Raw genomic sequence first — 24,830 nt, forward strand, 5'->3', positions numbered from 1 at the left:
CCTTCAACACAGAGGCCCCCAGGGGTGCATGCTCAACCACCTACTATACTCCCTGTAAACCCATGACTGCGTGGCCACTCGTGACTCCAACACCATCATTAAGTTTGCCGACAACACGATGGTGGTAGGTCTGATCACCGATGACGATGAGACAGCCTATAGGGAGGAGGTCAGAGACCTGGCAGTGTGGTGCCAAGAAAACAATCTCTCCCTCAACATTGGCAAAACAAAGGGGCTTATTGTGAATTACAGGAAACAGAGGGCCAAACACACCCCCATTCACATCGATAGGGCTGTAGTGGAGCGAGAGCTTCCTGGGTGTCCACATCACTAAGGACCTACTGTATCATGGTCCAAACACACCAACCCAGTCATACAGAGGGAATAACAATGGCTCTTCCCCCTCAGGAGGCTGAAAAGATTTGGCATGGGCCCTCAGATCCTCAAAAAGTTCTACAGCTGCACCAATAAGAGCATCCTGATGGGTTGCATCACCGCTTGGTATGGCCACTGCTCGGCATAAGACTACAGACGGTAGTGCGTACGGCCAGTACATCACAGGGCCGAACTCCCTGCCATCCAGGACCTCTATACCAGACGGGGTCAGAGGAAGGCCTAAAAAATTGTCAAAGACTCCAGTCACCCAAGTCATAGACTATTTTCTCTGCTACAGCACAGCAAGCGGTACCGGAGCGAAAAGTCTGGAACCAAAAGGTACCTGAACAGCTTCTATCCACAAGCCATAAGACTTCTGAACTAAAATGGCTGATACTAAATTATTTAACTTCATATGGAGGAATAAACTTAAGTATTTAAGAAAAGCGCTAATATGTAGCACCCAAAATGAGGGAGGATTGAATGTTCTGGATTTTAAAACCTCTATAATCTTTAAGATCAAATGGATACAGAACCATTTAAGAAATAAGGATAGCATTTGGACTATAATCCCTAATTTAATATTCCAACAGAAACCTGCTCCTTTTACTCTCTGTTCTGTACGTAATAGACGATCAGCTCTGATAGCCTTTAGCCGTACCCTTATCCTACTCCTCCTCTGTTCCTCTGGTGATGTAGAGGTTAATCCAGGCCCTACAGTGCCTAGCATCACTTCTACTCCCCAGGTGCTTTCATTTGTTGACTTCTGTAACTGTAAAAGCCTTGGTTTCATGCATATTAACATTAGAAGCCTCCTCCCTAAATTTGTTTTATTCACTGCTTTAGCACACTCCGCCAACCCGGATGTCCTAGCCGTGTCTGAATCCTGGCTTAGGAAGACCACCAAAACCCCTGAAATTTCCATCCCTAACTATAACATTTTCCGACAAGATAGAACTGCCAAAGAGGGCGGTGTTGCAATCTACTGCAGAGATACCCTGCAGAGTTCTGTCATACTATCCAGGTCTGTACCAATACAATTCGAGCTTCTACTTTTAAAAATCCACCGTGTGCCCTGGACACCATATGTGAATTGATTGCCCCCCATCTATCTTCAGAGCTCGTGCTGCTAGGTGACCTAAACGGGGACATGGTTACCACCCCGGCCATCCTACAATCTAAGCTTGATGCCCTCTATCTCACACAAATTATCAATGAACCCACCAGGTACAACCCCAAAACCGTAAACACGGGCACCCTCATAGATATCATCCTAACCAACTTGCCCTCCAAATACACCTCTGCTGTTTTCAACCAAGATCTCAGCGATCCGTAATGGGTCTACGGTCAAACAACCACCCCTATTTACTGTCAAATGCTCCATAAAACACTTCAGCGAGCAGGCCTTTCTAATCGACCTGGCCCGGGTATCCTGGAAGGATATTGACCTTATCCCATCAGTAAAGGATGCCTGGGTATTCTTTAAAAGTGCCTTCCTCACCATTTTAAATAAGCATGCCCCATTCAACATTTTTTGAACCGGGAACAGATATATCCCTTGCTTCTCTCCAGACCTGACTGCCCTTGACCAGCACAAAAACATCCTGTGGCGTTCTGCATTAGCATTGAATAGCCCCCGTGAAATGCACATTTCAAGCAGAAATTTACATCCTGTAGCACAAACTCAGAAAAGTTCTGGGACACTGTAAAGTCCACTGCACTGACGCTAGAAAACACTGTCACCACCAAATCCACTATAATTGAGAATTTCAATAAACATTTTTCTACAGCTGGCCATGCTTTCTACCTGGCTACCCCTACCCTGATCAACAGCCCTCCACTCCCCACAGCAACTGGCCAAAGCCTCCCCATTTCTCCTTCACCCAAATCCAGATAGCTGATGTTCTGAAAGAGCTACCAAATCTGGACCCCTAAAAATGAGCCGGGCTAGACAATCTGGACCCTCTCTTTCTAAAATGATCTGACGAAATTTTTGCAACCCCTATCACTAGACTGTTCAACCTCTCTTTCATATAGTCTGAGATCCCCCAAAGATTGGAAAGCTGCCGCGGTCATCCCCCTCTTCAAAGGGGAGACACTCTAGACCCAACTGCTACAGACCTATATCTATCCTACCCTGCCTTTCTAAGGTCTTCGAAAGCAAAGTTAACAAACGGATCACCGACCATTTCGAATCCCACTGTACCTTCTCCACTATGATATCTGGCTTCCGAGCTGGTCATGGGTGCACCTCAGCCACGCTCAAGGTCCTAAACGCTATCATAACTGCCATCGGTAAGAGACAATATTGTGCAGCCATATTCATCGACCTGGCCAAGGCATTTGACTCTGTCAATCACCACATTCTTATCGGCAGACTCAACAGCCTTGGTTTCTCAAATGATTGCCTCGCCTGGTTCACCAACTACTTCTCTGATAGAGTTCAGTGTGTCAAATCGGAGGGCATGTTGTCTGGACCTCTGGCAGTCTCTATGGGGGTGCCACAGGGTTCAATTCTCGGGCCGACTCTCTTCTCTGTATACATCAATGATGTCGCTCTTGCTGCTGGTGATTCTCTGATCCACCTCAACGCAGACGACACTATTCTGTATACCTCTGGCCCTTCTTTGGACTCTGTGTTAACTAACCTCCAGACGAACATAAATGTCATACAACTTTCCTTCTGTGGCCTCCAACTGCTCTTAAATGCAAGCAAAACTAAATGCATGCTCTTCAACTGATCGATGCCCGCACCTGCCCGCCCGTCCATCATTACATCATTACTCTGGACGGTTCTGACTTAGAATATGTGGACAACGTCAAATACCTAGGTGTCTGGTTAGACTGTAAACTCTCCTTCCAGACTCAAATTAAGCATCTCCAATCCAAAATTAAATCTAGAATCGGCTTCCTATTAAAGCATCCTTCACTCATGCTTGACTTCGGCGATGTCATTTACAAAATAGCCTCCAACACTCTACTCAATAAATTGGATGCCGTATATCACAGTGCCATCGGTTTTGTCACCAAAGCCCCATATACTACCCACCACTGCAACCTGTACGCTCTCGTTGGCTGGCCCCCGCTTCATACTCGTCGCCAAACCCACTGGCTCCAGGTCATCTACAAGTCTCTGCTAGGGAAAGCCCCGCACTATGTCAGCTCACTGGTCACCATAGCAGCACCCACCCGTAGCACGCACTCCAGCAGGTATATCTCACTGGTCACCCCCAAAGCCAATTCTTCCTTTGGCCGCCTTTCCTTACAGTTCTGCCAATGACTGAAACAAACTGCAAAAATCACTGAAGCTGGAGACTCATCTCTCCCTCACTAGCTTTAAGCACCAGCTGTCAGAACAGCTCACAGATCACTGCACCTGCACATAGCCCATCTGTAAATAGCCCATCCAAATACCTCATCCCCATACTGTATTTATTTATTTATTTATCTTGCTCCTTCGCACCCCAGTATCTCTACTTGCACATTCATTCATATAACACATACAGTGCCTTGCGAAAGTATTCGGCCCCCTTGAACTTTGCGACCTTTTGCCACATTTCAGGCTTCAAACATAAAGATATAAAACTGTATTTGTTTGTGAAGAATCAACAACAAGTGGGACACAATCATGAAGTGGAACGACATTTATTGGATATTTCAAACTTTTTTAACAAATCAAAAACTGAAAAATTGGGCGTGCAAAATTATTCAGCCCCTTTACTTTCAGTGCAGCAAACTCTCTCCAGAAGTTCAGTGAGGATCTCTGAATGATCCAATGTCGACCTAAATGACTAATGATGATAAATACAATCCACCTGTGTGTAATCAAGTCTCCGTATAAATGCACCTGCACTGTGATAGTCTCAGAGGTCCGTTAAAAGCGCAGAGAGCATCATGAAGAACAAGGAACACACCAGGCAGGTCCGAGATACTGTTGTGAAGAAGTTTAAAGCTGGATTTGGATACAAAAAGATTTCCAAAGCTTTAAACATCCCAAGGAGCACTGTGCAAGCTATAATATTGAAATGGAAGGAGTATCAGACCACTGCAAATCTACCAAGACCTGGCCGTCCCTCTAAACTTTCAGCTCATACAAGGAGAAGACTGATCAGAGATGCAGCCAAGAGGCCCATGATCACTCTGGATGAACTGCAGAGATCTACAGCTGAGGTGGGAGACTCTGTCCATAGGATAACAATCAGTCGAATATTGCACAAATCTGGCCTTTATGGAAGAGTGGCAAGAAGAAAGCCATTTCTTAAAGATATCCATAAAAAGTGTTGTTTAAAGTTTGCCACAAGCCACCTGGGAGACACACCAAACATGTGGAAGAAGGTGCTCTGGTCAGATGAAACCAAAATTGAACTTTTTGGCAACAATGCAAAACGTTATGTTTGGCGTAAAAGCAACACAGCTGAACACACCATCCCCACTGTCAAACATGGTGGTGGCAGCATCATGGTTTGGGCCTGCTTTTCTTCAGCTGGGACAGGGAAGATGGTTAAAATTGATGGGAAGATGGATGGAGCCAAATACAGGACCATTCTGGAAGAAAACCTGTTGGAGTCTGCAAAAGACCTGAGACTGGGACGGAGATTTGTCTTCCAACAAGACAATGATCCAAAACATAAAGCAAAATCTACAATGGAATGGTTAAAAAATAAACATATCCAGGTGTTAGAATGGCCAAGTCAAAGTCCAGACCTGAATCCAATCGAGAATCTGTGGAAAGAACTGAAAACTGCTGTTCACAAATGCTCTCCATCCAACCTCACTGAGCTCGAGCTGTTTTGCAAGGAGGAATGGGAAGAAATTTCAGTCTCTCGATGTGCAAAACTGATAGAGACATACCCCAAGCGACTTACAGCTGTAATCGCAGCAAAAGGTGGCGCTACAAAGTATTAACTTAAGGAGGCTGAATAATTTTGCACGCCCAATTTTTCAGTTTTTGATTTGTTAAAAAAGTTTGAAATATCCAATAAATGTCGTTCCACTTCATGATTGTGTCCCACTTGTTGTTGATTCGTCACAAAAAAATACAGTTTTATATCTTTATGTTTGAAGCCTGAAATGTGGCAAAAGGTCGCAAAGTTCAAGGGGGCTGAATACTTTCGCAAGGCACTGTATTTACACTGACTCCTGGCACTGGCTCTATGCACACTCACTAGACTCTACCCACGCACTCATACACACTACACTGACACTCCATCACAGGCTCTATGCACACTCACTAGACTCTACCCACGCACTCATACACACTACACTGACACTCCATCACACTCACTGGACTCTACCCATGCACTCACACACACTACACTGACACTCCATCACACTCACTAGACTACCCACGCACTCATACACACTACACTGACTCCTGGCACTAGCTCTATGCACACTCACTGGACTCTACCCACGCACTCATACACACTACACTGACTCCTGGCACTGGCTCTATGCACACTCACTGGACTCAGTAGTGGACTACACTGACACTCCATCACTCTCACTAGACTCTACCCACACACTCATACACACTACACTGACACTCCATCACACACACGCATTCACGCATACACACACACTTCATACGCTCACAAACACAAAGCACACACATGCATATTCATGCCACACACACACATACACACACACACACACACACTCTTTCACATATGCTGTCTATTATATGTCCTGATTGCCTAGTCAATCAAATTTATTTATAAAGCCCTTCTTACATCAGGTGATGTCACAAAGTGCTGTACAGAAACCCAGCCTAAAACCCCAAACAGCAAGCAATGCAGGTGTAGAAGCACGGTGGCTAGGAAAAACTCCTAGTCACTTTTACCCCTACCCACATGTACAGTATTATCTCAATTACCTCAACTACCTCGTACCCCTGCACATTGACTCAGTACTGGTAATCTTTGTATATAGCCTCGTTATTGTTTTTATTGTGTTACTATTTCCTTTTTATATCGCAAATATTTGTCTTACTTTTTAACTCTGCATTGTGGGGAATGGGCTCGTAAGTTAGCATTTCCAATGCAAAGTCTACACCTGTTGTATTCGGCGCATGTGACCAACACAATTTGAATTGATTTTATTTGGACTAGAACTGCTACCATTTTCTACCAAAACTGAAATGGAAAATGCAGAGCGATAGAGGGAGGAAGAACAGGTAGAATACACCCTAATGGTAAGGTCAGATAGGGATAAGTAAGCTGTTTTCAGCCTTTGTGTAGAAACAAAAATTGCCATTTTTCAGTATGACCAATGCTAGTGTGATTTAAACCCTGCTATTCCATCAAGAATTGTCAGAGATGGACCTCATGCATTTACACTGCATTCATAGACTATATCAATTGTTCATACACAGTATAGAAAGTTCTCCCTGGTTCAGATTACATCCAGAGATGAGCCTAGGAAAGAAGGGAATTCAGATTCAGAGGCTCAGTTAAACTAACTAATATACTATCAAAAACAGAGATTAGTCACCGGTCAAGACCAGCTACGACTGTGATGATGTTCAATATCAGTTAAAGACAAACCCACTCAGTATACCTACAGTAAGTTAGACAGAGACTGTATTGTGTTGAACAGTGCTGTACGGCTAGAGAAATAGGAGATAGATTGGCCTGGCTGACCTCGCATTGACTAGCAGTGAGTGTTTGCTGAATGAGGTGTCTATATGGCTGACCTCTCATTGACTAGCAGTGAGTGTTTGCTGTATGAGGTGTCTATATGGCTGACCTCTCATTGCCTAGCAGTGAGTGTTTGCTGTATGAGATTCCATATTGAGTCTGTCAGCAATGCTCAGCGCAAGCTGGCTCTTCAGCCTGACCAGTAGGGAGGGAGAACACCGTGGTTGTATTCACCTCAAGTCTGCAGCAAAATTGGTGATGTAGTTACACACGTCACTGTTCATTTTATTCACCCGGTAAGAGCTGTGGGTAGAGAGAAGAAACTGTGTTACTAGACCCATTGCTGGTGGGAGTCAATGAATGCAGGTGTGACTGAGATCACGGCACAACATCAAAGGTTTCAGATAGATTTTTGTGGGGACATCAAACGTTTGCATGAGATGTTAACCAAAGTGCTCCAAACATTAGGGTGATACAAATACAGGTTTATGGACAGGATGACCACAGCAACTAATGGTATTAATGGTCATGTGGAAGATGCTAGAGTTGAAGACTGACAGACAGTGGTGCTTAATGGCAAACAGTACTACCTCATGTACAGTAATTGACCAATAATCACACAGATGAGGCCTTTTAGTATTGATGAACATTAGGTATACAGACAGTTGTACAATTCAAAAACAAAATCAGTCTAAACTGCACTTAAGAAGATCATCAGCAATAATACGTAGGCCTATCGGCAATGGCTCATTTACCCATGAAGTCTTGAATAAATAAGCCATTTCTAATTGCAATTTAGTTGTGTGTAAATGAGCAAACTGAGGAGTAAAATACAACTAAAAGTTCTATCCATGAACATTGAAAGCAGCTCCAGCTTTAAGCTGACAACATCAGATGAAAGTGCAGCACATTGACTGACTGAGGGACATCATGTGCATGGCTTTATCCATCATCTCTACGTGGTAGAGATGTCTATTATAGTCGATAGAGCTGAGGCAAGCTGTTTCACAAAAAGACAACCCTTTATAATTTTTTATCCCAGCACATTGCCTTTAATGTCTCCAACTGTTGCGAATGCACTTCCCATTGTTTGCCAATATGAAACTACTGTATAGCACGATGTGAATCCCTGCCTCCCTCTCTCTCTCTCTCTCTCTCTGTCTGCCTTTCATGCTGGCTGTGAATTGGCCTGATGTACTCTTTGTGGTTAAACAAAGACACTGTGCTGAGACAAAGTCATCGTACTGAGTTCTACCAACACGAAGAGAGAGGGAGAAGTCAAATGTAAGAGCACAAATGAGAGAGAAAAAGCTGCAGGTAAGTGAATGTGAGTGATATATGATAGAAAAATACACTGAGGTTACAATACATTAAGAACACCTTCCTAATATTGAGCTGCACTTTCCCCTTTCTCCCTCAGAACAGACTCAATTCGTCGAGGGCATGGACTCTACAGGGTGTTGAAAGTGTTCCACAGGGATGCTGGCCCATGTTAACTCCAATGCTTCCCACAATTGTGTCAAGTTAGCTGGATGTCCTTTGGGTGGTGGACCATTCTTGTTACACACGGGAAACTGTTGAGTGTGAAAAACCCAGCAGCGTTGCAGTGCTTGACACAAACCAGTGTGCCTGGCACCTACTACCATACCCCGTTCAAAAGCACTTAAATATTTTGTCTTTCCCATTCACCCTCTGAATGGCACACATACACAATCCATGTCTCAATTGTTTCGAGGCATAAAAATAATTATTTAACCTGTCTCCTCCCCTTCATCTACACTGATTGAAGTGGATGTAACAAGTGACATCAATAAGGGATCATAGCTTCCACCTGGATTCACCTGGTCAGTCTATGTCACGGAAAGAGCATGTGTTCATAATGTTTTGTACAATCATTGTGTAATAATATCATATACAGTTTATTAGGTATACCTATCTAGTACTGGGTCAGACCCCCCTTTGCCTCCAGAACAGCCTGAATTCTTCTGGGCATGGAAACGTTGCTCAATTGGCATAAAGGGACCTAATGTGTGCCTGGAAGACATTACCCACACCTTTACACAACTGCCACCAGCTTGAACCGTTGACACCAGGCAGGATGGGGCCATGGTCTCATGCTGCTTACGTCAAATCCTGACTCTGCCATCAGCATGATGCAACAGGAACCGGGGTTCGTCGGACCAGCCAATGTTTTTCCACTCCTAAATTGTCCAGTGTTGGTGATCTTGTGCCCAGTGGAGCCGCTTCTTCTTGTTTTTAGCCCTTAGGAGTGGAACCTGGTGTGGTCGTCTGCTGCAAAATACCCATAAATGACAAGGACCAACGAGATGAGTTCCGAGATGCCGTTCTGCAAACCACTGTTGTACTGCTCTGTTATTTGCCTGGTTGTGGCCCGCCTGTTAGGTTGCACAATTCTTGCCATTCTCCTTTGACCTCTCTCAGGACTGCCGCTGACTGGATGTTTTTTATTTGTCACACCATTCTCTGTAAACCCTAGACACTGTTGAGTGTGAAAAGCCCAGGAGGCTGGCCATTTCTGAGTTACTGAAACCGGTGTGCACTGGCTCAGACGATCATACCAGGCTCAAAGTCGCTTAGGTCACTCGTTTTGTCCATTCTAACATTCAATCGGACAGTAAGTGAATGTTTTGATGCCTGTATACCTGCTTTATATAGCTAGTCACGTCCACGAGACTCTGTCTGTAGGAGCAAAACATTTTCGTGAATGGGGTGATGTACCTAATATGCCATTTAGCAGAGGCTTTTATCCAAAGCGACTTACAGTCATCAAATCAAATTGTATTGGTCACATACACATATTCAGCAGACGTTATTGCAGGTGTAGCGAAATGTTTGTGTTCCTAGGTCCAACAGTGCAGTAATATCTAACAATTCACAACAATACACACAAATCTAAAGTTAAAGAATGGAATTAAGAAATATATAAATGTTAGGACGAGCAATGTCAGAGTGGCATTGACTAAAATACAGTAGAATAGAACACAGTACATACATATGAAATTAGTAAAGAAGTGCGTAAACATTATTAAAGTGACCAGTGATTCCATGTCTATGTTTATAGGGCAGGAGCCTCTAAGGTGCCGGGTTGAGTAACTGGGTGGTAGCCGTCTAGTGATGGCTATTTAACAGTCATCCTGAACAGATGAGGGCAATAGTCACAGGAATTAGGACTTCTGGGAAATGAGTGTGCTCTATAACAGGAAGGTGAGCGGATATAGGGCCGACAGCATTGCAGACAACCACAACTAACAGAGAAGCTCAATGGAGAATAATCACATTGTCTGAATGTTTACTGTCAGTGGAACTGAAGATAATGAGCAGTGAAGTTTAGCCTCATCCATCATCCCAGAAAACAGAGGTCAGGAGACAGTAAGGAAATCAGGAAGTCAGAGGGACCTACAAATGTGTTTAAGCCCCATTATAAAGCCATTATAATCATCAATGTTTAATGATGATAAGACTTCCCCATCATCATGAGCATACAGTAGCAGATACACAGCAAATTAAGCATTTGCCTGCTTCTGTGGCAGAAGGATATTGTGCACATACACTCTTAGAAAACAGGTGCCATCTAGAACCTAAAAGGGTTCTTTGGCTATCCCCATAGATACGGTAAAGAAGTAAATCAAACTTGACCAAAACAATGTAATTGCCATGAAAACGCGTGGGTAAAAGAGCCGTAGGGGAAAGATCCCGATGTCTCCTATTGCTCCCCAGCAAAATTTGCCTACACTTAGGCTATTAATCATATTATGTGTATTTAAAGTATAATGCTTGTATGGATGTCAACCCCAACACATGTTCATGTCATCATTACCAATCAACTGCATTACAGTTAAAAACAACTTTGACTAACATCAACGATTTCTGTATGCTAGCTATGCTAACCAGCTTATACGAATGGGAGTTAGCGTTTCGTAGTCGCTTCATCTTAACCTGAAAAACAAAAACAGCCAAATATATAAAAAATGGGCTTAAGTAAGCACATTGTGGGCCTGTTACAATACATAAATCATGACGTATTTCATGAATATCCACTTTATTAGATCAGATGTTTTGAATGTGCACCAATCTGGTCAATGGAATGCTTACCTCATCTACAGGAAGAAGAACCATTTTGGTTACAGGTAGAAACAAATGGTTTTACCTGGAACCAAAATGGGTTATCCAATGGAGACAGGGTTCCCTTTTGGAGTGTACCATATTGGTTAGTCAGCTTGCCTCCATTTCAGCCTTCTAGGTTGAGGACAGTTACTGTTGTGCAATGACTGTACCATTATAGACAACAAGGACTTAAACTATGAGTGAAAGTAGCACACAGATCCAAGCACGAGCCCTACTTACACAAAGTTAAAGTATTGTGGGAACAGCACAGCAAACAAAGAAGCAGTTTATGCAGCATGTGTCTAAAACAGCAACTAATCAATGGAATGGGATTCTTCTCTGACCTTGAGATGTGAGCAACAAGCGTTCATATGATACGCAATCACAATCTGAATGAATAATGAATTGCCTTATGCCACATCAGGAGTTTTATTCATTACGGCTGCTACTCAAGAGGCCAATCATAATTTGAAGGGTAAAAAAGTTATATTAAAACCTGCCCAAAATAGCTGGGATTGATTGGCTTGTTTTTTGTAGACCTTGCCCCCACATTCTTGATGAGAAGGCAGCCATTAGAGAAAGTGTGCTTCTCTCCAATGATGGGGAGTGCTCCTCTGCTTCCCAATCAAATGCTACAGTGCTATCAGACGCTGTGTACCATGCCTGATTGACTCATTAACTTAATTATCCTGCTATGCAGTAATGCTTTAAATTGCCACATGCCATTCCAGTCCCATCATCATCATTAATACATCCATTAAACCAGTTTGGAAAGTCCCTCTTATTGCGGCGAGAAATCGAATATACAAATTCCATTCATCTTAGTCTACAGTCTGTAGGTCCTTAGGTCGGGACCCCAAGGGATATTTGGGGGGTGTAAATGATTATTAATTAAGATGATCGTAGACGTCAGTCCCCTCTTGTGGAGGGGCGTTTCAGCTGAACGGGCCTAGAGACAGGCTTGGTGACGGTAATATATTATTTATTGTTGAGAGAGTGAACAGAGAGTCACCCTGTCAGCCATGAGAGGGAGGTGACACAACGCAAAGGCTGTTCTCACTTTAACACCATTAGCTCCAGGAACCTCTGCCATCAAATTTACACCCGCTGCAACCCAGCAGGAGAGGAAATTGCTTCAAGTGGAAACAGAAATCCAACCTTGCACACACACCCCAAACCTCAAATCCAATTCAATTCAGTGCAAACAAGCAGTGAGCCATGATATTATGAAAGACTTATACTCATACCAGCAGCACCACTCCTGCATGGATCCCCATACAGCAGCAACATCTGGACAATACTTTTTATTTTACCTTCATTTTATTTTTAAGCTAAGGTCTTAAACAATTAAGTTATAAAAACTGTTTTGCGTTCATAATTATTCAAATTTAACGTGTGAGATCTTGCAAGGAAAAACTCTGGGCCCCAAGGCCAGGCAAAACTCTGGCTGGCCCTAGAGGTGAAGCTCAAACTGAAATAGCTGCAATAGGAGCAACAGACAGGCAATACTGGAGCAGTCCTGGGGTGTCACAACACAAGAAGACGAATGGCCAGACAGCGAGATTCATTCAGTCCATTCAGCCATGAATGAAAAGCCACCACAGCAGGCATTCAGCCAGGTAGCCCAACACTGAAACCCTTGAAACCCTGAGGGAGACCAACACTGTCTACAGTGAATACAGGATCAACCTCATCAACTATATCCATACTTGTGTCGTTGTCAATGGACTCTGAGGCGGGCTGTGTGGCCAGGAAACATAAAAGGATCCATAAAGGGCAATGGTGTGTGCATGCGTGCTTGTGTGTGTCCTATCTCAACAGAGGCCTTTTAAAACGTAAACATTAGACAAAATAATAATAATAATAATTTGTATTATTTTACAAACCCACCTTCACCCACCCACATTTGGGGGACTAAGCCATTTTTTGTTGTTGCAAGTTCTTTTGGTCTTTTTTCTTTTGGGGGGGTTATCAGTAAAATATTGTGACCTCCCACTTTTTTGCAATCAATTCTTCTTGTGTATAATATTGTTTGACAGTTATTTTGAAAGAATCGAATACTCATATATTTTTTTGAAAATGAAAACCTTCCCCAGCACAATCAAGAGATTGTATACCGTGATGCATCTGTCCCTTAAGTCACCCCGATATAACTGTTTGTGGAAATATAACAAAATTGTGTACAACAGGGAGTAACCGCTCTTGTACTTTTGCCCGAAAGTTAGCAGCTATGTGGCAATACCAGAAAATATGTAACAAATCCTCCACTTCCACGCAACAAAAATAGGACAAAGGGGATTCTTCTATGCTCCATATTTGTAACATCTTGTTAGTAGCCAGAAACGTGTACAATATCTTCAACTGAAACATTCAGACGATGAGTCTAATTGTCACGTCCTGACCTTAGTTCCTTTTTTTTTTATGTCTCTATTTTAGTTTGGTCAGGGCGTGGGTTGGGGTGATAATTCATGTTTTGTTCTTGTGTGTATATTTCTGTGTTTGGCCTGGTATGGTTCCCAATCAGAGGCAGCTGTCAATCGTTGTCTTTGAGAACCATACTTAGGTAGCCTGTTTTCCCACTTTTGTTTGTGGGTATTTTCCGTTTCAGTGTTTTCCTTTATTCTCTTGTTCGTTTGTATCCAGTGTTCAGTTTATTAAAGGTATCATGAACACGTACCACGCTGCGCTTTGGTCTACTCCTTCTTCCACCAACGAAAATTGTTACACTAATGCGGTTTTAAAAATCAGTTTATAAATCATTTCCAAGGGATGGACGTATCAAACTGCTCTTCCCAGTAAGAGTGGAACTTGTGTGGGATGGCAACCAATTTGTTATTTTCCAAATGAAAATGAAAATGTCTTAATTGATTTTATCTCTAGTTAACCACCTGGGAGATGTAATATGAGGTAGGCAAACAAACAGTTTCTCTTTTCTTTCCCTTAACTTTTTCTTCTATTCTGTAGAAATTGCTGCCAGTAACTGATTGTAATTATGATTTATACATACTGTATGTTCCCATATATTGTGCACAGTGTTTCAAATTAAATAAAATTCCCATTACTATCAATGATATTATTTTAAAATAAGATCCCCTTTTCCAGAAACACATTCCCAAACATTTTATTTGATTTATCAGGATATTTAAATTCAACCATATGATTTGGCTCAGAATTTCTGTTATTTTTTACGAGGGATAATATTGAAAATGCAACCAAGCTGTTATTGATTATTTAAAGAATGGGGATATGTCCATTAAGAAATCCTGCAGGAACCAAGCAAGGTGCAAAAACTTAATTTATATAAAATTATTATTTTTTAAATAGAAAAGTGGGTTTCTCTCATCTACGATATTACATGAGATCCCATTAATATTTACATATAGTTCTAGAGATTGATTTAAGGCTTCAATATTCTTTAAATGTGGTGTGGATGGTAGCCTAGTGGTTAGAGCATTGGACTAGTAACTGATAGATTGCAAGATCAAATCCCCGAGCTGACAATGTAAAAATCTGTCATTCTGCCCCTGAACTGAAGGCAGCTAACCCACTGTTCCTAGGCTGTCATTGAAAATACAAATTTGTTCTCAACTGACCTGCCTAGTTAAATAAAGCTTTTAAAAATTTAGCCCTCCATTGTCATACATTATAGATATATATCCGTTTCATCTTTTCTGGTTTACCATTCCATTAAAATCAGAAAAATGTTGGCTTCAAACTGCTTAAAGAAAACCTTATCTGGGGATGGAAGTGACAGGAAGAGATACTGTAGAGACAATTAAGGTGTTTAATGTCAATCTGCCATATAAAGACAAAGCTTTACCTTTCCACAGCAATAGTATTTAGTCAATCTTGGCACGTTTCAAATCAAAGTTCTCCTTTACAGGATCCTTTATTCTTTCTCAAATGTGGATGCCAAGCATGTCCACTGGGCTATTGCTCCACTTATTTGTATGCAACAACGCAAAATATAGTTGGACTTTCTTAAGAAAAACACTCTCAAAATGGTGCATTTCTTATCATTTGTTTTCAGATTTGATAGTTTGAAAAGTTATTTAAATCTCCAATAAGAGCATCTAGGGATGATTGTTGCGGCTGAGAGGCAAATGTTGTATCATGCTTTCAAGACCACTGATACTCAGACCTACTACATTGGAATTATTCCTGATTTTGATGGCCAGCATCTCGATAGCCAATAAGAATAAATAAGGTGAAACTGGATCCCCTTGTCTGACCCCTCTGAATAGCTCAACGTTTTTAGATAAATACCCATTATTCACTACTTTACTCACCGGTTTCTGCTATAAGACCCTAAACCATTGAAATTACTTACCAAAATGTAAATACTGACGGCATCTCTAAATTAAATCGCTTTTATCTTCCCAAAAGCCTTCTCAAAATCTGCAATAAACACCAAACTAACAAATATTGTCACCAATGTAATGACCAGTCATGTTTTGAGCCCCACATCTTTTGCCCAAAAAATTGAAATAACATAAATATATATATTTATATATATATTATATATATATATATATATATAATTTATTTTTTAATTGGGGGAGCTTGCCTGTTTTGCATGTTATTTTGGCATTAAAACATGTCACAAATCAGTTTGCAAACAATGTAAAAACTATATATATCATTGAATTAATAAAGCCGCATACAAGGAGGCAGCCCCAAAATGCAGGTGTTTCAGCCAAGCTCAGTGCTTTCTGTGGTGGTGGGGCAGGCCAGCAGAAAATAGGAGCATTGCACCATGATTGGCTCAGCATTGCACCGTGATTGGCTCAGTGTTCTGTCACTCATGGGGACACTACGTCACCTGCATTTAGTAAGGGTAGACAATCAAGAATGTGAGCCCTTTGGGCCCTACCATAGACTTAGATTAGAAGTGCCCATCCAAGAAGGCTCAAGGTCATTGGCCACAGATACATTTATGTCAAATCACATTATATCTACAGTAGCTTTGATTGGACTTTCAAAATCTTAACTAGCAGTCATCATAAATCAAGTAGACAATCTACTGGCAAATCCTTTTTAATCCTTGTTAATATGAAGATAAATACTGAAGGTAAATTATATATAAAATGTATTGGTGTTCATCGGCCATTGGACATAAACATTACACAACAAGTTGGAAATCGCTAATTCAATAACGAGTTGTTTAGAAGTAAGAAGTGACAGTGGCTAACCTCAAGCATTGCAACTGGGAAGTCAGACTGGGAAAATATGTTTTGAATGGTCATCCAACTCGGAATTGTAAATCTTTCTCTTCATTTGATGACAAAATTTGACCAAAATATGCTTCTGCATTAATGACGTAATATGCCAGGGAGATATGGTCGGCCATATCAGCTATGTTTAAAAAAAAGGCAGTAATATGGCTGAATGAATTGTTTCGCTCCCAGACAAGGCTCTGCTGGTGTAGTGGTGGTAAGGATTCACTCCATAGTGCTGGAAAGAAAGCTTTGCTGTTGGAACAGCTTTTTGTAGGCCCTAACAGTTTGTGGGCACCACTTGTCGCCGCACATACACATGGTTAGCAGATGTTAATGTGAGTGTAGCGAAATGCTTGTGCTTCTAGTTCCAACAGTGCAGTAATATCTAACAAGTAATCTAAAAATCACAACAACTACCTTATACACACAAATGTAAAGGGATAGATTAAGAATATGTACATGTAAATATATGGATGAGCGATGGCCGTGCGGCATAGGCAGGATGCAATAGTTGGTATGAAATACAGATATACATATGAGATGAGTAATGTAAGATATGTAAACATTATTGAAGTGGCATTATTTGAAGTGACTAGTGATACCTTTATTAAATCCATTAAATTAAATTATTAAAAAGGCCAGTGATTTGTGTCTGTATGTTGGCAGCAGTCTCTCTATGTTAGTGATGGCTGTTTAACAGTCAGCCTCCTGAGGTTGAAGAAGCGCTGTTGTGCCTTCTTCACCACGCTGTCTGTGTGGGTGGAACATTTCAATTTGTCCGTGTTGTGTACGCCGAGTAACTTAAAACTTTCCACCTTCTCCACTACTGTCCTGTCGATGTGGATAGGGGAGTGCTCCCTCTGCTGTTTCCTGAAGTCCACGATCATCTCCTTTGTTTTGTTCACGTTGAGTGTGAGGTTATTGTCCTGACACCGCACTCCGAGGGCCCTCACCTCCTCCCTGTAGGCCGTCTCGTTGTTGTTGGTAAACAAGCCTACCACTGTAGTGTCGTCTGCAAACTTGATGATTGAGTTGGAGGCGTGCATGGCTACGCAGTCATGGGTGAACAGGGAGTACAGGAGGGGACTGAGAACGCACCCTTGTGGAGCCCCAGTGTTGAGGATCGGCGAAGTGGAGATGCTGTTTCCTACGTTCACCACCTGGGGGTGGCCCGTCAGAAAGTCAGTATATACTGTACGTACATACATATGAGATGAGAAAATAAGCATGTAAACATCATGTTGTCAACTCTTGATCAGAAGAAGCATTTCAATTGGAGGGTCTACTACTGTATCAGTTTGCTTATTCAAGTCATTCAACTCTTTAGTTAATTCATTTTCCCTCCTAAGATATAGCTTTCCCCCATGATGACCACTTGATTGAATGGTCTCTGAATACACATTTGAAAGTGTCCCAGACAATCAGAAGATCAGCTGATCCCACATTCTGTTTTTAAAAATGATTTGTTTTTTCAAAAAAAAAATCTTCATCTTTTAGCAGTGATTGATTGAGTTTCCAAATAACCCGGTCCTCTAGGATATTCTACTGTAGTTAGAGACAAATAAATAAGGGCCTAGTCAGAAAGTAAATGGTCAACAATGGTAGACTGTGATACGTTTGAGACCAGAGCGAAGGAGATAAGGAAGTAGTCGATGCGACTAGCTGGCTTATAACCACGCCACGTGCGTGTAGTCAGATCAGGGTTTCTTAATTACCAAACATCTACCAGGTCTAGAGAGGACATTAACTCAGAAATTGCAGAAAGTGCTTTTGGATTAGAATAATGCAAACAACCCCCCGATCTATCTAGATTTGTATTCTGCACAGTATTAAAATCACCAACAATTATCAATAATAATCCATTGCAAAAAACACATTGGAAATGAAATGTAATTAATTCCCCAGAGTGCTTGGTAACAGAGAGCCAACCACAGACTGACTGTGAGAAACACACTTGCATTTTATGTGTCATCAGTGGCGGGGGTCAGGCTGACAAGATATTAAGGTATTGTGTACTCGACACTTGCTGTGGTGTCAGTATTTTCCAGGAAAAAGCCTTGCTGTGCCGTAATAGTAATTGACCAACCTGTGTTGAATGGTAATGAGTAGAGCTGCTGTAGCATGTGGGGGTTGGCGAGGAGAGAAACACACAACAACCATACATGACTGACATAGCAGGGGGCTGGATCAGGACCAACATAGAGCTGATAGTGCAGTACAGCAGGGACACCACGAGCAACGTAGAAATGAACAGAGGATAGAATTACAACAGTCACATTTGTATTAAACTGTACATGAAACTGTATGGCATCCAATAGGTTTCACACCTTATAAACAAACACAACCAAGGCGGACACAGGTCCACAAGGGGGCAACAGGGGGCTTAGCCCCCTCACTTGAAACTTGTGCCCCATCAGTTTTAGTTTTATGTCCCAATATAAAAATAGCAAAACGCCAATCTGTCCCTTCATAAGCAATCAATCAATGGTCTCTGAGATTCGGAATTTGAACTTTTTGTTTATTATGGTATAGTGTGATGTAAGCAGAATTCAATATAATTCTAATGCAAGAACACCCCAAATTGTGCCCCCCACTGATTTCAGCTACTCCCTTACCCTGGGTCTGCACCAAGGTCATTTGTAAGTGAGAAAGAAATTGACATCATGTACCACAGCAATTTTTCTGTTAAATTAAAGGCTGTCAATCAAATGACTAATAATTATTTTCGGTATGCCAAAATAGCACCAATAAAACATTCCCCATTCCAAAATGAAGAATGTCCTAGCACAGAGCAGCCTGTTTTGAGAGTGCCAAGAATAGAGTTAATCTAATAGAGCCCCGTACATTAAAAGAGAATAGCTCAGGCCAGTCATTGTGTTGTACTGGCTGATACAGCAGAATACAATAGGCAGAACAAAACATGAGTTTCTGAAAGTGCTGATCCGGGAGGAGGGTTTTACAATGGAAAATTAATAAAATGGACTCTCCTGTTATTACTGTTATTACTGTCTCCATATTCAGCCATGAACAAAGAGAGACGAGTGGCTTTGGAGGAGGAGTGAAAGTGATTGTGCGTGCTCTTGCAGACAGTGGCACTACTACTTTAACAATCAAATCAGGGAACGATGGAATCGCCAAATACAATTTCATGTTTTTATGTCTGACGTAATGTTTAAATTCAAAACACAATAAAGATTACACTATAGTGGTGTATCAGAGAATAGTGATTTTCTCATACCGGCCCCTGAAATAATGAAGAAAACCTTTTAATTAGAGACAAAATTCTAAAACCATTTAGACTGAAAGTCGATGGGATATGTATTTTACACTGAGACCCACCTTGTAACATGATCACCACATGATCTCATAAAAGGACCACATTTGTATTCCAATATAACTGCTACTGCTCTGCCACATACACTGACAAGGATATGAATGATATATGAGAGTGCCCCAGGGGTGAAGATGGTGAGGAAGTGAGGTAACAAGGAAATGGGTGAAACAATGGGCAAACAAAGCAGCCATTGACAAGGACAATTAACACACCATACAAGGACCAGGAACAGTAGAAGTAAACAGAGGAAATAACTAGTGTGTCCCTTTAAACACTCTGTGGAATGAATTCAAGGCTCTAAACCTATTCCAAAACCACATTTGATAATGATGAGACATTTCTAGGGAAATAACATCAGTGTATCATTTCTGTTTTAACATTTCCTCACTGACATTAATGTAAAGAAAGGTAGATGACTACAATATGCAGTTTTATAATCCAATAACAGCACTGCCTTCCAACAGAGTATGTAAAAAGGCAAACAACAGCATTCTTGCCCAACTTATTGAATCATCTATCTAGGATATGTCTTTTCTTGTGCTATTGTTTCTGTGTTAGAATTCTGCTGGCATAACCCTATCATTGGACAAGTATTGTAATCTAATTTCATGTTAATCTGCTGTATTTGTCATGCCATATTGCTAGGCATTAATGTTGTTGTTTCTGTGACTGTGTCTGCATCATGTCCCATCTAATCCTTTAAAAGCCCATTTCCTCTGCCACAAAGCAACACAACACTACACTAACGCAACACTAACACAAAACTACACTAACACAACACCGCAATAACACAATTCTCCTCTTTTAGTGTTCCACTCCAGAATTCATTCACTTTATTCCACAGCGCACACCCGTAACAATGTTTTATAAACAATCACACTAAAACCTTTTTGCTATAGAAATCAAATCAAATGTATTCATTCATTTGTACAAGGTTTAGAAGTTGCCCTTATTAACCACAGATCTAGGATCACATCTTTGACATTGCTTGCTGGGATACTTTACATGGCCTACCTCTGGGAGTCTAAGAGCGGTCTTTGCATGACATACTTGACCAGGGAGTGTGGCCGGACCGTCTTCACGGGGGAGGTCTTGGGACTGGAGTCAGACTCTCCACTCTCCTCATCACCCATGGCTTTGACGTAACTGCTGCTCCTCATCCTCCGGCAGGGGATCTCATCACCCTTACCTCCCCCTGGGTAACCACTCCACTCATCCTGAGGTACCTGGGGGAGGGAGATAGAGAGGGGGGTAGAGAGAAGGGTTCAGGTGGGGTCTCTATAGGGTGGGAAGTGGCACTACAACCATGTAAGAGCAATAGTACGATTGCAGAATATAATGTTATGAGTACTAGAAATACGCAGGTTTACCTCAATGTTTCTTTGGTCCCACTTGTGGTACCATGTATTTACGTACATCATATTTACTGTAAGTAGGTAGAGTTTATCTTTGAACTGTTACTATTGTTGCATAGACCTGAAAACAGTTCGCCAATATCTGTGTGCTATGTCAGTATAGATGTTGTTCCCTCAAGGTTGCCTGTGTACTCACAGAGGCTCTTGGCTCAGCCGTGGTTGTAAAACAGACTGTGTCCTCGATCATGTTTATTGGTAAAATGAAGGTAGTGAGAGTGAGATTATAGAGGATCAAACAGAATAGGAGATTCATCCACAGCAACTGCCTTTCAACCACATCTCAGGCAAATATAGTTCAAGTACATTCCATGTAATATTCTGTTGTCATTCTCTCTCGACAGCTAGTGAGACATAGACAGCTGCATGGCATCATTCCCATTGGAAAGATGTTTGGTTTTCTGACTCAGACTTGTTCCCTTGACTGCAACCTGTTCCCAGATTGAGACTCAAAGTGAGGTATATGCAGCGTGATGGTGCAGTGTTTACCCAAGGTTACAGTACACATCACAAGGCTCTTCAATATTGAGCAGCAGCATCAGAGATGTGGTGTCTACTGCTTACACAGTGTTACATGGTGTATGGTAAATCACAGGAGAGGTAACACTGTTTGACATTCCTGTCTGATGGATTACATACTGATGCAAGACGTCTTTAAGTAGTACATAAACCCTGTAAGAGATCTGTTATAGTTTAGTTGGATAGAATTAAATATACAGTCATTGATGATGGGCGGGGTGCTGGCTAGCGGAGCAGAACACTTGAAAAAGAGCTGCACACTAGAAAGCTCAGATCATTGAATAAGAACGTTTGTACAGTTTGTGCTGTTTGTGCTGTCATTCACCTTTCCAAAACGTGCATCTGCAGTGCTCTTCAAGCAAATGTTTTTTTAAAAGTAGTCCTTGTGCATAAACGTGTACGGTTTGTTTAACTTTGCAATCATTGGTTTTGTTTGACATACATTTTAATGTGACAAATCTGAGTTGTTACCATGGAATTGCGCTGATCCAACTGTTCTGAAGATCCCTTCTGGAATTCAAAAGATCAAATGAAAATCATGAGCCGAACACAAAAGTATCATATTCTGGTATTGTGTTTGTATAATAGAATTTGTTGAAAGGTTGTGGAAACTATTTGAAGCTGTTCAACAAACTTCTTGCTCATTTAATCGAACTGGTAACATCGTGTTGCTCACAAACTCATTTAAATATCACAGGCTCGTTAATCTCTCTCTCTCTCTCTCTCTCTCTCTCTCTCTCTCTCTCTCTCTCTCTCTCTCTCTCTCTCTCTCTCTCTCTCTCTCTCTCTCTCTCTCTCTCTCTCTCTCTCTCTCTCTCTCTCTCTCTCTCTCTCTCTCTCTCTCTCTCTCTCTCTCTCTCTCTCTCTCTCTCTCTCTCTCTCTCTCTCTCTCTCTCTCTCTCTCTCTCTCGTTACTTAAAAAGTAACTACATCAGGAACTGAGTCAGGAATTAAGCCTCTCACACAAACAAGCACACGCATACAACCATACACACACACGGCTAGGGGGATTGCTGAAGTATATATTAGTGCCTGCATGACGCTGTACTTCAAATACAAACATATTTCTTCCCTGTACATTGAATCTCCAACCCAAAGCCATCGCAAAATCACCAGACATACTTAACATTTTACATTTAATTTGCGCCACACAGGCTCACCATCCTTCAAGGGGCCTCAACGTCACTCAGAGTGAAGGTAAAAGCTACTCAAGGAGCCTCTCTCATCTAAAAGATCTTCAGAACCAGAAAACTCTTTAGAGAACAGTCACCATATTAGATACTCAGTCACCATAATAGATACTCAGTCACCATATTAGATACTCAGTCACCATATTAGATACTCAGTCACCATATTAGATACTCAGTCACCATACTAGATACTCAGTCACCATATTAGGCACTCAGTCACCATATTAGGCACTCAGTCACCATATTAGATACTCAGTCACCATATTAGATACTCAGTCACTCAGTCACTATATTAGATATTCAGTCACTCAGTCACCATACTAGATACTCAGTCACCATATTAGATACTCAGTCACCATATTAGGCACTCAGTCACCATATTAGATACTCAGTCACCATACTAGATACTCAGTCAACATACTAGATACTCAGTCACCATATTAGGTACTCAGTCACCATATTAGATACTCAGTCACCATATTAGATACTCAGTCACTCAGTCACTATATTAGATATTCAGTCACTCAGTCACCATACTAGATACTCAGTCACCATATTAGATACTCAGTCACCATATTAGGCACTCAGTCACCATATTAGATACTCAGTCACCATACTAGATACTCAGTCAACATACTAGATACTCAGTCACCATATTAGGTACTCAGTCACCATATTAGATACTCAGTCACCATATTTGATACTCAGTCACTCAGTCACCATATTAGATACTCAGTCACCATACTAGATACTCAGTCACCATATTAGATACTCAGTCACTATATTAGATATTCAGTCACTCAGTCACCATATTAGATACTCAGTCACCATATTAGATACTCAGTCACCATACTAGATACTCAGTCACCATATTAGATACTCAGTCACCATATTAGGCACTCAGTCACCATATTAGATACTCAGTCACCATATTAGATACTCAGTCACTCAGTCACCAAATTAGATACTCAGTCACCATACTATATACTCAGTCACCATACTAGATACTCAGTCACCATATTAGATACTCAGTCACCATATTAGATACTCAGTCACCATATTAGATACTCAGTCACCATATTAGGCACCCAGTCACCATATTAGATACTCAGTCACCATAATAGATACTCAGTCACTCAGTCACCATATTAGATACTCAGTCACCATACTATATACTCAGTCACCATACTAGATACTCAGTCACCATATTAGATACTCAGTCACCATATTAGATACTCAGTCACCATATTAGGCACTCAGTCACCATATTAGATACTCAGTCACCATACTAGATACTCAGTCACCATATTAGGTACTCAGTCACCATATTAGATACTCAGTCACCATACTAGATACTCAGTCACTCAGTCACCAAATTAGATACTCAGTCACCATATTAGATACTCGGTCACCATACTAGCTAGTCACCATACTAGATACTCAGTCACCATATTAGATACTCAGTCACCATACTAGATACTCAGTCACTCAGTCACCAAATTAGATACTCAGTCACCATATTAGATACTCAGTCACCATACTAGATACTCAGTCACCAAATTAGATACTCAGTCACTCAGTCACCAAGTAAGTCATCTAGATCCTCTTTCATTGTTCTTCCTCATCTCCTCCTCAGGTTGTTCTGTCTGTCTGGGTTAGTAATCTCTTCCTCAGGTTGTTCAGTGTGTGTCTGGGTTAGTCATACATTTCTCAGGTTGTTCAGTGTGTGTCTGGGTTAGTAATCTCTTCCTCAGGTTGTTCAGTGTGTGTCTGGGTTAGTCATATATTTCTCAGGTTGTTCAGTGTGTGTCTGGGTTAGTCATCTCTTCCTCAGGTTGTTCAGTGTGTGTCTGGGTTAGTCATCTATTTCTCAGGTTGTTCAGTGTGTGTCTGGGTTAGTCATATATTTCTCAGGTTGTTCAGTGTGTGTCTGGGCTAGTCATCTATTTCTCAGGTTGTTCAGTGTGTGCCTGGGTTAGTCATCTATTTCTCAGGTTGTTCAGTGTGTATCTGGGTTA

The 24,830-nt window shown here is 41.4% G+C and overlaps 1 protein-coding gene across 1 annotated transcript in view; it reads right to left on the reverse strand.

Annotated features, from left to right (window-relative positions):
- Positions 1 to 24,830, reverse strand: part of LOC110498375 (disks large-associated protein 2-like) — a 230,899-nt gene that overhangs the window by 46,614 nt on the left and 159,455 nt on the right. Inside the window, exons 3-4 of the mRNA XM_090211454.1 lie at positions 20,706 to 20,917; positions 7,248 to 7,316 (exon numbers count right to left, since the gene is read on the reverse strand). Of these exons, the coding sequence (XP_090067580.1) occupies positions 7,248 to 7,316; positions 20,706 to 20,917 (281 nt within the window). The remainder of the gene's footprint in view (positions 1 to 7,247; positions 7,317 to 20,705; positions 20,918 to 24,830) is intronic.

This window comes from Oncorhynchus mykiss, chromosome 19, assembly GCF_057628025.1.
Source record: "Oncorhynchus mykiss isolate SJ-2025 chromosome 19, ASM5762802v1, whole genome shotgun sequence".
Classification (NCBI taxonomy): domain Eukaryota; kingdom Metazoa; phylum Chordata; class Actinopteri; order Salmoniformes; family Salmonidae; genus Oncorhynchus; species Oncorhynchus mykiss.